At 34.4% G+C, this 13,794-nt stretch overlaps 3 protein-coding genes across 3 annotated transcripts; all 3 read right to left on the reverse strand.

The window, feature by feature from the left end:
• Positions 1 to 906: 906 nt before the first annotated feature.
• Positions 907 to 4,681, reverse strand: LOC112295657 (uncharacterized). Its single transcript, XM_024547511.3, has 2 exons — positions 4,249 to 4,681; positions 907 to 3,975 (listed from the first exon to the last, which is right to left on the reverse strand). The coding sequence occupies exon 2, from the start codon at positions 3,726 to 3,728 to the stop codon at positions 2,256 to 2,258; it is 1,473 nt and encodes a 490-aa protein (XP_024403279.1). The 5' UTR covers positions 3,729 to 3,975; positions 4,249 to 4,681; the 3' UTR covers positions 907 to 2,255.
• Positions 1,325 to 2,230, reverse strand: LOC112295212 (light-sensor Protein kinase). Its single transcript, XM_024546498.1, has one exon. The coding sequence runs from the start codon at positions 2,228 to 2,230 to the stop codon at positions 1,325 to 1,327; it is 906 nt and encodes a 301-aa protein (XP_024402266.1).
• A 2,335-nt stretch (positions 4,682 to 7,016) lies between the features above and the next one.
• Positions 7,017 to 8,807, reverse strand: LOC112294976 (uncharacterized). Its single transcript, XM_024546008.3, has one exon. The coding sequence runs from the start codon at positions 8,548 to 8,550 to the stop codon at positions 8,029 to 8,031; it is 522 nt and encodes a 173-aa protein (XP_024401776.1). The 5' UTR covers positions 8,551 to 8,807; the 3' UTR covers positions 7,017 to 8,028.
• Positions 8,808 to 13,794: the final 4,987 nt, after the last annotated feature.

Here is a 13,794-nt window from a genome sequence, read left to right on the forward strand (position 1 = left end):
TTTTTGTATTTTTTTAGTTTTTCTATATAGTTTAACTATCCTAGTCCTATCTAATCTAAATAAATCTATTAAATTATCACATATTTTTAAATTCTATTAATAACTATCTTATTTCTAATCTAATTTTTACAATTGATAGATTGATAATTTGGCCAACAAATTAGCCACATGTTATACATTTAGCTATTTATATTACAAGTTGGCTATATATCACACATATCAAAAACTTGTCTCACAAAATTAGACATATGCCTTGCAAGTTGGACATATGTCATATGGCTTATAAGGCATTATTACTTAGTTCTATAGTAGATTGTATATATAGAGGCAAGAGTAAAGCCTTCTTTATTTTTGTTAATGCCTTTTTTATATTTAAATAATAAAACAAATAAAATTATTATTATATTTTTTAATATTATATTAAATTTAAAATATTATTTTCTATTTATAAATAATTTATTTCTATACAATCTAATTTTTTTGGTTACATTATTTAATTTTTTGAAATTTTTATCTAAACAAAATATAATTATCTTATCTAAAATTTTAATTTTAACTTTAAATTATTTTATATTTCTAAAACTTAAAACATAAGACCTGATTAATAAATAAAAAATCTTTTATTTGTATATATTTTCTATTATTAATACATATAATATTAAAATAAATAAAATAATGTAATATTAAATAAATAAAAACAAAAGAAATCTTATTTTAAAAGTTCTATTTTTATTTTAAAAAATAAATGTATTATCTACAAGAATCTATACAAATCAGTTTTAAGTATTTTGAGGATCTAAAAGACTACTATGGAAGTACTTAACAACTTTAAGAAATACAATACATACTTCTAATAAAGTTTTCATAAAAAAAACTCAAACACTTAAGATGTAGTATCAAAAGAAATGTGAAAAAAATATATAAATATAAACTCTTTTTAAAAATAAATATGACCAAAATCTTCATTTAATAAAGATTCCTTTCAATAACAACCTCTCTTGATATACCAAACCTACATTAAATCAAAGATCCAAAAACAACCAATAAATGGTTCTAACAGTAATAAGTTACAAAAATATGTGGAGAATTAACTCTCTTTCCGTAAGTGAAGACATATTCTCTTATCAATATATACATTCCAAGCTAATTGAGTAGGATTCTTTGAACATTTTTCTCCAATTCATTCTCCTGCATAAAATCTCCTTGCCTTTACTAACTTGTGAACGAAGGAGTGGGGGAGTAGCTCCAGCCAGCAACACCAATACCTAAGCTTTGGGTTGTGTTGTGTTGTGAGGTGTGTTGTGGTGTGTTGTATTGGAAAGAATCAGATGCTGGTGTCACGGTGGGGATGGGGAGGGTGCTCACCGTGGAGAGGGACTCGGCTTCGCCAGTGCTTCACCCGGCACTGCCACAGCTTCCTGCAGATCTCAGCCCAGCTGGGCCTTTCCTTGGGATCAGTCGCCCAGCAACGCTCGATCAGGTCCTTCAAAACATGGGACATGAACACTCCTTCCAAGGAAAGCCTCTCGTTGGCCAGAATGCTCTTGAAGATCTTGCCATTGGGTACTCCGTCGAAAGGAATCTTCCCAGTCAGGATCTCGTAGCATGTCATCGCGAAGCTGTAGACATCCGCAGGCCACTGATAGTAATGAGAAGTCTCCAAGTCCGGTTCGTTGAACACCTCCGGTGCTCTCCAAGGAGTTGTCCCTGCCATCTTCGTCATCACGTTGTTTGTGGACAGTTGGCGTGCTTTTGCAATGCCAAAATCAGCTAGCTTGGCGATGTAGTAGTCCTGGGGTTGTAACAAAGGTGCCAAGTTTCGGAACTTCCTGCTCAGAGATCGGCGGACACGCTTGCACCGGTTGACGAGAATGTTCTTCGCCTTCAAACCCCTGTGCAGGATCTTATGCTCTCGGAGGTACTGCATTCCTTCTGCTATTTGGAACATGATGTCGATTGCCACGATGAGAGGGAAGGGGCTGCGTCCTGTACCTGGGTTCGGGCACCTGTTATCAATCACCGTGCGTAGATCATGTTCCATGAGTTCCATTACTAACAGCCCACTCTTTTGTTTAGCTAGGAAAGCGCACCCTATCATTCGTACGACATTTGGATGCTGAACCGTAGCAAGGATTGCGGCTTCTTTCTCAAATTGTTTCCTGCTCAACCCTGGTGATTTGATGGTTTTTACGCACACCTCCTTCCCCCATAACTTGAACTTGGCTACCATGCCTGAAGCACCCGAAGCTATGAATTCAACGTAGTGCCAACTGGAGGCTTCTATCCTGAATGTGTAGGGTAAAGAGTTTGCTTGTGGTATAGGACCATGTAACTTCTGGCTCAAGAAATTTGCAATGGTGTGGTTGTTGGCGTCTGTGGTGGAAAAAATTTTCTGAGATGTTTCCGATAGCTGAACAAGCTTCTCGATGAGAACAGCAACATCCTCGGCTTCCAGCTCCCTCATGACTTGACACAATGATTCTGGTGAATTCCCACTCCGTCCTTCCGGCTCGTGCATTAACCATAAGCATCCACCTCCATCTCTCCTCAGACCACTTGAAAGTGACACCAACCAATGTGGAAAACCCGCGAAGAAGCAGGTGCAGTGCGTAAAAGGCAAGGTCGACGATGTCCATGCTCCATTCACAAGCTCGAATTGCGAGGGAGAATCGAGACCATCTGAAGATGCTGGGTTGCGGCAGAGCATTGGAGATCTCGAATACAGTCGTCAACCAATCCTCCTTGCTGCATGAGGTGAGGAGCTCCTCCACCGCTTGGAAATTGCGCGCTAATTCGGTGAGTGCTTCAATGCAGAAGCCTACGCCCTTGAAAATGCTTTCTCTCGGGCTGCTTGGTCGATCCATAACCTCCAAGTCCCGGACTAGTTCAATAGTTTCATTATAATAGGGCAGTCGATCGTTGAATAAGAGTGACAGTGTCTTCACAAGATTATCCCGCTCAAGTTTGAATACTTCAACGCCGGGGGAACGGCGAGAGGAAAACTGCAACACTTGTGCCTCACATTCATCCAGCGACGCAGATAGTGACTCTGTCAGGTCGTGATGCCTTACTTCCGAGAAGTCTAATGGGATCTCGATATCAACCATGTCAAGTTGGGCCTGTATATCAACAAGTTCATCTTTCCAATCTTCTACCGGTTGTCCGTTCACTTCCGCAACCTCCACGATAATACGAAGATAATCTTCCAGCATATTCACCAAGACAGCGCACTCTTCCTGCGTGAGTCGGCCATTGCGTTGTCTAGCGTTGGCCTCTTCCATATCTCTCAAGGCCTTAGAATACTGCTCCACCTTTCCCTTCACCATTTCAGAGGGTTGTTGCCTAATCTTTGAGCTACCTCCAGTATTTCCATTCATCAGTTCTATGAGATCCTTTAAGTAGTCATTCACCATCCGCACTGCAACACCTCGGTGATAGAAACCATGAGACGGTTCAGTGCCTTCTGGCTGGTTCGCATCATCCAACCCTTGTTGTACAAATTCTTCGCCAGGTCCATCTCTCTCGGTTGAAGGGCTACGTAGCTCTGCCAAATCTCTATTCATCTTGCTAACTACAACTTGAATTCCACCGTCTCTAGACCATAAGCTTTTTCGTTGGCTCACACCTTGCGGTGGTTCCTCCTCAGCACCTCCAGGATTAACATCTCCATTGAATCCATTCTCATCTACAGTAGGTACTGTGGCTTTAGGCGCATCCCCTGACGCCATTTCTGCCTTGCTGACCGTGGAACACGTCCGTTGGAGCTAAGCGCAATTCACTTGAAAACCAACTGATAATATGCAGTTCGAAACCCTGTTGCAAAACTGGATCCAAAAAGATAAAATTGCACTAAGACCTCGTCTGCCCACCCGACTTCGTCGGAGAGAAACATGGACTTCTACACTACACGTTTTTGTCGATGTTTACAGGCGCTCCGAATCTGTTAGATTTGGATTGAATAGGTCTTTCTGCAGCCTGGTGAACACACTCACAGCACAGAAAGAAAGTTGAAACCCTAGTTATCTGCCAGAGTCTTCAGTACAGAGAAATAAGACAAACCGAACCCTGATTGTATGGGTTACTGAAGTGCGTCAAGATAATATAATGGAAATGCAGAATGGAACTGTGATCGGAATACGACGATTGTCGACATATGCAAAAGCAAATGTGATTAAAGTAAACCTCAGTCAACATATCATAGCGTGGTCTAAAAGAACTAATGAACGACACTAAAGGTCGGTTTCTCACCTTGAAAACTGCCAGCACTGAAACACTGACGCGACAAGGACCTTCCACCCCAAGATATCGTCCTTTTGTACGATATAGGCTGCAAGATCTCCAAGTCTCTTACTCTAACACGCAAGAAGTCTACATATTTTTTTCAAAAAATAATCTAACCCCCAGGATATTTGATGAGGTTTTATGGCAAGAATACATGTCCAACACGTGCGGTACCCACATCAATCGGAGCGTGTGTGAATGCATGATGAAATCAAGCAATCTAACAATTAGTTGGACGACGTCTCAGGTCGTCATCGATCTGTCGGAAACAACCCACAAGTCAAACTTGCTGAGCTTCACAGGAAACTTTGTTCCATCGCAGGAAGATGCGTCGACACCACGCCAGAGACGCGGTGAACGCCGAAATATAAACCAGCTCACCCAACTTACGAGACCTTTTCCAAACTGATACGTTTGATTTGTTCTGTAAATTGCCAGATGGTTTTAATTTGGTGATGGAGTTGCTTTCCGGCAAGCTTGATGCAATGCATATTCCTAGTACCGTAGCTAGCAAGCACGATGAGTGTGAGTTTGATACCGTTTGCAACAAAGCTGACAAGGCGCAGAGAATCTCCTCGGGGGAAAAGCTCCCTCTGGATACTGGTCAGAAAGCCTTGAATAAGTCCGATTACATCACAAGTCGTTCTCTCGCCATTTGATGATCTCACAGTGTCCACTGCAGAACACTGAAAAATACCGCGTCTTTTTGCATTTTGATTCTGATTGTGAAAAGCTTTACAATCTATGAAGATGGTTTGAGTCAGAAGCATGTGGATGGGAGGACATTGTTCTTTGATGATTGTAGACCTGTGGAGGTGGTGAATCCTCCCTTTTCTGTGCAAATTTGGTTGTTTTGTGATAAATGGGTAGTGAAATTGTTTCGTGACTAAAGTGTCATCAAAGTCACAGAAGAGATGAGAAGATGTGGCATAAAAGTGGCATTACCGCGGAAAAGAAGATTTGGTACGAAGGTGATTTACTTGGCAGAGGAGGTTTCAATCAAGTGATACTTACAATCAATCAAAAAGTTGGAAAAATAATGTAATAAGGTATTTATTATAGGTTATTAAGTATATCAGTTTTTAAAGTAGAAAATAAAAATAAAAAGTGCCTCGAGATATGCAAAAGTATCTTGTAACTTGAATATGTTAAAAGAGTTTAATTATAAAAACTTCAATAGCTTTAACAATGATAACCTAAATATTACTGCATCAATCAAAATTCAAAGGTTGCAAATTGTATAGCATAAATATTAACAGCATATCTTTTAATAAATCTATTTAAAAAAACATATGTATTATTTAAATAATATGTCCATTGATTTGTTTTGAATATTCTAATTAATATTAAGCATGTGCTAATTATTTATAAAACATCAAGTTCCAATAATAGATAATTAATAAAATCATCTTTTAACACACACACACATAAATATATATATATATATATATATGTAATACTAGCTTATAGATCTACAAAACATGATAACAATTACCATCCCAAAAATATAAATAAAGTATTTAATTTTTTTAAAACGGATGTAAGTAATTATATATGTAAATTATTTCTTTAAAATATGTATTTTGAAACATAGTATTATGAACCGCTTAAAAATAGATAATACATATGAGTATATCTAATTGAAAGAATTAAGAAAAATTTAGAAATGTCTCATGGCATATGGCAAAAATAATGACACTTTTATAAAAACATCTTTATCAATGAATATTTCTTTACTATCTTTACATCATATGATAATTTCTTTATTATTTTTGAAATTATCTTTATCAATAAATATTGATATTTATATCATTACCTATGCAATTATATAAATATTTTTTAAAAAAAATAGTAAAAAATATACCAAGTAATTATATAAACAACTTAAATAAAATTAAATAAAAAACTAGATTGTAATTTATTTTTTTCTATTCATATAATAATTGTAGTAATAATAATATGAATACATTAAATAATACTATATTGATTTTTAATTATACTCTTTCTTAAAATAATGATATGAAGCTCTAGAATTGGTTTTGCCAAACACAAGTTTGCTATGCATATTTGCTACTTATTCTCATTGAATCTTTCGAAAAAAATGTGGTATTGAATACAAGATTCATATAAAACACAAATATGTACAAAATTATTGTTTCTATTAGTAATTAAACTTTGAATATGAATTTGTGAAACTTGTATAAACTTTGAAGTTACTATGTATAATTGCTTGTACATATAAAATACATCTTTCAAAAAAAAATGTTTTATTTCCTTCTTTCTTTTTTTCTTGTAGTCCAAATCAACTATAATATTAGATCTTAAAAGTTGGCAAATAAGGATTGTAATTCTTTAAAACTCTATTAAAAAAAAAAAAATGAATCTTATCCACATCCTTTCCTTACACCATATCTTATTTACATTTATAACAATTACATTACATAAATCTCAATTGATTATTCCACAAATGTTAATGAACAAAGCCACATTAATTGCAAAACCTAAAAATTCTACAATACATCTTAAGTAATGACTATCATTTCTACTTCTATGAAAAAAATACTTTTAGAGGATATTCTACCTTTATTTTCTAATTAAGTTTTGTTGTAGAGAATCCCTTGAACAAGTTTTTATTAGTTTTTATTAGTTGTAATGATTTTATTGCTTTTTTGTTCCTACTCCATCTTTGTGATCAAACACTAATACGACATAGGATCAAACACTAATACGACATAGGAACAAGGAAACATTGGGAATATTTTTTTCTAAATAATACACACAATTCAATATGCCGTTGATAAATAATACCTCGTATGATCTTGATGCATAAATTTGTCTACTAAAGTTGCAAATCCAAAACCAACCAATGTCCACGCCGGCAAACAAATCTATAGTGGTGTGTTGGCACCATGTAGTACTTACTTACACAAGACATGATTGAATACGATCCACAAGTAACTTTCACCTTCACCACTCCTGAGCTTCATCTTCCTCACAATGAAGTGACCAAAAAGGCAACGCATCCAACTGCAACGTCAGGTGTTCAATGTCTTGGTGCAAGAAAAAGAAAAAGAAACAAAGCACAACTATTTTTCCAATCTCGGCAGAAATTGTGGTCGAAATCATATGTTGTCACTTCAACAAACCCTAAAAAATTGAGGAAGTAGACTGATCTCGACGACGAAATACGCTTGATAAGTAGGTTTCTCAAATTCAAGTGCAACACCAGTGCTCGCTCGTGGACTAGTTTTGAATCACGTCCACAGGAGGCGTCAGTGTACATTACCCGTGAATTTCAAAGAGGTTGGTGAGGTTGGTAATCACCACGACTTCCATCGAAGGCGATAAGACACTACGGAGACGAGAGAGTATTGAGGTGGACCTATTCGTTTAGAACGCAAATCCCTCTCGGTCTCCATGAGAGCGTGACCACTGTGAAAGAGTTCACCAAGCAAATCTTCGGAGGGAGAGTAAGGATGCTATTTAGGAAGTGCGATGTTTATCAGCATTTCCCGCTTGAATGGAGTATGGTGGGGCAGCGCGGCTTAAGGTCATATGAAGAAGAGGGTCTTTTCTCTCAAGCAAGTGGGTTCCTTCATGAGGATAAAAGCCTCAGGCTGTGCACTATTGTACCCAAATCCGTAATTAACCACGTTTACTTGCACATGCAATGTTGTGTTCCCAGCAAAGGCACTAGCTAGCATTGACGAGGTTCCTGAGTCCCAGATCTTGTGAATTCCTGAGTTCTCAACTGGCCAGCTTGAAAGCATCGATGAAGAGGCCATAAGTAAAACCCATCTTAAAGTTGTTGACAAGCGCTACAGTGAAAGATATCTTCTTCCTAGTGCGAGTGAACCGTGTGATATACTCCGTGAACAAAACACACATGGCCGCTGCAATCACATCGTTGACGCCCAATGCTCCGAACGACAGGGAGATTGTCTGCGCCACATAAAACCCACCCAGAATTGCAATACCTCCAAAGAGAGCCCTCCGCCAAGGGTCCTTGAAGTACGTTCTTGCAATGCGAGGCAAACGGCGCACCACATCCACCAGTCTATTGCTTCCCACGTCTCTGTCAAACGTCGCTCTTGTTCTCAAAACCCTCAACGCCCCCTTCCTTTGCCGGATTCTCTCACCCTCAATCCCTCGCGTCCACCATCCGCCCCCATAGCTCCTCCACGCGGAAAAAACTTGGTGCCCACCAACTCCATAGCCAGTACCCGAAAAAGGTGTGCGAGTAAGCAGCACCATTGATGTCGTCGACATCGCAAGATACTTCCCACGCTTGCGCACGCCCTCCAATTTCTACTTTCTCATTCGATCCCAATCTCACAACCCGGGCAAGCAGAGTTAGCTCATAGCATATTAACCCTAAAACCGTAAATTAAAGCTCCCGAACATGAGCACGTTAGCGCAAACCTCATGGATTTCAATACCTCTGGCTCACAGGCACCGCCAATTCTGAGAGCAGTGATCTCGTGGGGCACTCGGCATTCGAAGGGAAGGGAAGGGGAGGCCCAAGTCTTTGCACCAGCTCACAGCGACGTCCACATAATACATAGTTCTTCCTGCTCTGGGCTTCCTCTCCGATGGATGGATGGATGGATGTGTGATATTTATCATCTACTTTCATCCACTTGGCCATCCTTTAGGGCTTCTTCTTTCTGTTCTCGAAGAGATCTGTGGTATGTTTCAAGGAATATACCTCGTCTGTGTTGTAACCTATTTGAAACACAAAGTCCAGCAGATTGATATAGAAAAAAAATTCGATCATTTTGCAAATGCATTAGAAATATATATATATATATATATATGTGAGTATGAAAAAAATATTTGTTAGATAATAATAATTTTATTATATATATTAAAAAACTACTTCTATAGCTAAATATTATATAAAAATAATTTTAATACTAACAAGAGTTAGAGTTAAAATATTTTAATATGCTTTGTTTATTTATTTTATTTTTTGTATCAAAATTAATTTTTGCATCTTTAGGGTTTTGGATTGACAATAATAAACTAATATATTTTTTTACAATAGATGTTTTTTATAAAAAAATAAAAAATATTCAAAAAATTTAAAGAAATAAAAAAATGCTTGGATTTTTTAAAATAATTTATTACATGATGTGGCATCAAATGTAAAATCTCATCGGACGTATGTAATTTAATTTAATTTAGTGATTTTCCATGCACTAAGCTTTTATTCTTAGTTGACTTTATTAGTATCAACTGAAATTTAAAGTTTTAGGTAGAAAACCCCCTTTAACTTCACATTCTTGTCAAGTCAAGTCTTAGGAGTGATTTTAAAAGAGAAAGCTTGTATTATAATTATTCCAAGAGGTCTTTTTATATGGCAAATTAAGATAGATGCTTTACAAAAAATCATGTCACCAAGTAACTTTTTACAACTTTAGATTTTTTTTAGCTTGAAAAATCACTATTGAAGGTTTGTCTAGAATTTCAACTTAATTCTTAAGCCTTTAATTATTCTCACAAGCAAGGATCATCCATGAACTTTGAGTTGTGAGCAGCAATATGCATTTGAAATGTTGAAGCTAAAGTTGGATTAAGTTCCAATGCTTTGATGTTTAGATGCTACCAGATCTTTCCAATTATATACATATTTAAATATAGTAAATTTGATAGTCGTCTTGATACATAAAAATAATATAAGATATTAGTATGTCATTGTGTTCGATTCTAGAAGCAATAACAATATGCAATCTAACTATTTATCTTATTGGGAGGAAGATTTAGTAAGCTAATTTGTATGAACAATATTTTATATTGGTGATTGACCATCAATCTTTAAAGTGATTCATAGAGTCAAACAAGCTTATTGACAAGCTTACTAGATGGATTTTGTTGCTTTAGGAATACTACTTTGAGATTGTGCATTGAGCAAGGATTACTAATTTGGATGCTGATATATTTTCTTGTAATCCAAGTTATTGAAAGAAGACTTAACCACACTTTGATGGCATAGGAATTACAATATAGAGGCAATTTTTAGATGGTATGCAGCTACATATTTGACTTTGATGTCAATTTCTACAACTATGATGCATGATTAAAGCTTCAACAAAGAATCTGATAAAATCAAAGTAATAAACAATGTATAAGAGGACCTTGCAATCTTACACAAGCTTTAAGAAGGGATATTTCTTTTAGCTATCTCTGCTATAGAAAGAAATAGGATTAGTTACCAAATAACAAGATTTTATTGAGAAAATAATTTATTATTTTGTATATGGTCTAATAGAATTAAGTGCATAGTTCTAAGATCAAATCAAAAAGCTTCTTTGGTGCGATAAATACATGAAGAGCTTCGACATTATTAAGGTGCACAATATGCACTTTATATTACGCAACTAATATTAGTAGATTAGCATATTTCAACATGTTACTACATATGATTTTCAATGTGAAGTGTACAATTTAGTCATGTCAAGTTTTAATACTTTATTATCTCAATTGAGGCTTTTATCTATTATGGATTTGGACTACAGTTGATCTTTGGACTTGGTTGAGTGACTTGTTGTCACTTCATATGGAGCTAAATAAGTATTGATAATAGTAGAGCTAAACAAGTAAATTGAACTTATGGCTTTGTCATAAATTCTTTAAAGTTGGCAACTATGGCTTTTCTTGATTGTATATTTGTATGTTTTGGAATACTTGCTAAAGTTGGAGTAGATCATGACAAGGAGTTCTTTGATACTTTTTAGGCTTTGTGTTCTAAATCTTTGATAGATCATTGCACCACCTCTAAAAATCATCCTAAAAAAAAATGGATTTTGTTGAATGGATTGTTCAAAGTATTAAGCTTGAGTGAAAAAAATAGAAGTTATTTTATGGTAACTATAGTTCTTGGTATTTAATGTTGCCATAAATTGCAATGGATTATTGCTTTAGTAGGCAAGCATCTTTGGTATCTTATAATCCTTATTAATTGTCATATGGATGAAAAACAATCCTACTAAGCATAATACTTGAAAAACTAACTCTACTTATAGATGTTAAATTCAATGTTTATATGTTCAAGTAAAATTCTTTAAGAGAACCATGCCTATAGCTATAAAGAACTTATCTATTGCTGAACATTGTAATACTTTATGATATAATTGTATTTGTAGTCGAGCTTATTGACCTCAATTATGGAGATTCTTTAATGAAGATTATATGTATTTGCAACTTGACATACCTATAATACTTAATGTTAAGGCAGGGGGTACAATTCTTGGTTTCATGAATGTATTGTCCATTGGTATTTTATTACTTAAAGGCAAGGATGGCAGGAGTGTTGAGAGCATTCAAAGAATTGGATTCTTTGTCATCTTCCTATTAATGATTCTATACATCTTCATCTCTAACTGTATATGTATTGTTGTCATAACTAAGTAGAAAGGCTCCTAATCAACTAAAGAAGGTACTTCAAAGTATGTTGATTGTCTATTTGTATTTAGTTTAGATTCCATACTTAATGATTGATTTATGGCACTCAATCTATTATATATAAAAATCTTTGTTTAGACAATACTTGTTACATAATATGATATTGGATGCCAAATCATGTTGGATGTATGTAATTTAATTTTAGTGGTTTTTCATGCACTTGGTTTTTTCCATCAATTGAATTTGTTAGTATCAATTAGGATTTAAAGACTTAAGTAGAGAAACACCCTTGACTTAACATTCTTATCAAGTCAAATCTTATGAGCGATTTTAGAAAGAGAAAGATTATATTGTAAGAGTTTGCTAGACTATGGTGATTTAGCCATTTAGTAAAGCTTTCGGATTTTCTCTATTCACACTTACACTCTTAGATTCTTTCTTTGCAGTGTGAGAGGTTGCTTGACTTAATTGTTTGTAGGTTTATTATCTTTCATTAAAAGTGTGTTGATTGTACATTTGTATTTGGTTTAAATTGCATACTTTATGATTGATTTATGGCACTTGATTTATTCTATATAATAATCTTTATTTACACAACAAATCTCCCTATGATAGAAGAAAAAATACAAAATAAAAAAATTAATACTTAATCTATAATTAAAGTAATTTTGGTTTTAGATATGAGAATATATGAAAGATATAAAAATAATATAAATGATATAGTATTGAAAAGTAAAATTCTCAGCTTATAATAAGAAATAAATAAATAAAATTATTTTTTTATGTATCTACATACTAAATGCTTGGAAGATATGGAGAGGAGGTAATCTAGAATCAATAGAGTATTCATTCTTTGTAAAGAATGAACTTGAATCAAGAAATAATAAAGTTGATAAAAAATCATATAACAATCATATTTGAAAAATCTCAAACAAAATAGAAGATAGAAAGGAGAAAAGAAGAGAGATTTCAAATAAAGTAATGTCTAGCCCAAAAAAAGATGGTGAAATAAAGAGTGGTCCCGAAGATTATTAAAAAATAGAAACAAAGAGCCATCAAAAGAATCTAATAATTAATATTGAAATTGCTGAATTTTAAAAGATGTTTCTTAAAAAGGACTTATCAAAGAAATTGTAGTGAATTAGAGATTTAAAAAAACAATTCAAGAAGAAGATTTTAGTTTTGATATTGGAATACCAAAATTTAAAATTAATTAGAAGCAAGAAGAAATAATAATAATGGATATGCATTAATAAACCAACATAGAAATAGAATAGTATTTTTAGATGATGATAGAAATAAGATGTTAGAAGTTTGAAAAAGCATGAAGGTTTTCATTTCAACCTTAAAATCAAAATCAAAATTTCATATTTTACATCAAAAAGGTTAATGCCCATATTATTATTTTTTAAATGAATTATTAAATTAATTAACTTCAATTTTTGTTTTATATATATTTCCTTGGCTAAAAGCAATGAGCAAAATGGAAATGTCTTGCAAAATATTTATAGAACTACTTCTAAAACCAAATAATAAATTAATTAATTAAAACCAAAGTAAAGATAGTGTAATTATCAACAAATGCATGCTTTGTAAAGAATAATTTGATTAAAGAATAATTAGATGGAACACTCAAGGTTGAATTATTTCTTGATTCTATCAAAGAGAAGGACATTTATGCAAGAATGAAGAATGAAGAAAAAGAGTATGCTTCGAAGTTAAGCAAAAGGAGTTCAAATAGAAGACAAATAGTGGACAAATGCGGATCCGTTTGGAAGATCAGATAACCGTGCGTTACAATTAGATGTACCAATGCAGTGCTGCAAAGAAATCAACTTTGTAATAAAATTACAGTAGGTAACACTTTTAGCACATACGCTCCTGGCCACAATCAACGCAGTGCGATCGTAAACCAACACAAATGTGTTATTTTCATGGTCATAAAGAGTCTTACAAACAAAATCAAAAACAAACAAACAAAAAAAAAAAAAAAAAAAAACACCTCAAATGAACAGCGACGCAGGCCCAGGGCCAACTGAAAGTTCCGTTGATCAAATGATAAAAGAAAGGAACGATACGAAGGAACAGATGTCAGATGTACTTCGTCGG

The sequence above is a fragment of the Physcomitrium patens genome, chromosome 18, assembly GCF_059467195.1.
Source record: "Physcomitrium patens ecotype Gransden chromosome 18, ASM5946719v1, whole genome shotgun sequence".
Classification (NCBI taxonomy): domain Eukaryota; kingdom Viridiplantae; phylum Streptophyta; class Bryopsida; order Funariales; family Funariaceae; genus Physcomitrium; species Physcomitrium patens.

Coding starts and splice junctions, on each gene's coding strand:
- LOC112294976 (XM_024546008.3), bottom strand. CDS start 8,550: ATGTCGACGACATCAATGGTGCTGCTTACTCGCACACCTTTTTCGGGT.
- LOC112295657 (XM_024547511.3), bottom strand. CDS start 3,728: ATGGCGTCAGGGGATGCGCCTAAAGCCACAGTACCTACTGTAGATGAG.
- LOC112295212 (XM_024546498.1), bottom strand. CDS start 2,230: ATGGTAGCCAAGTTCAAGTTATGGGGGAAGGAGGTGTGCGTAAAAACC.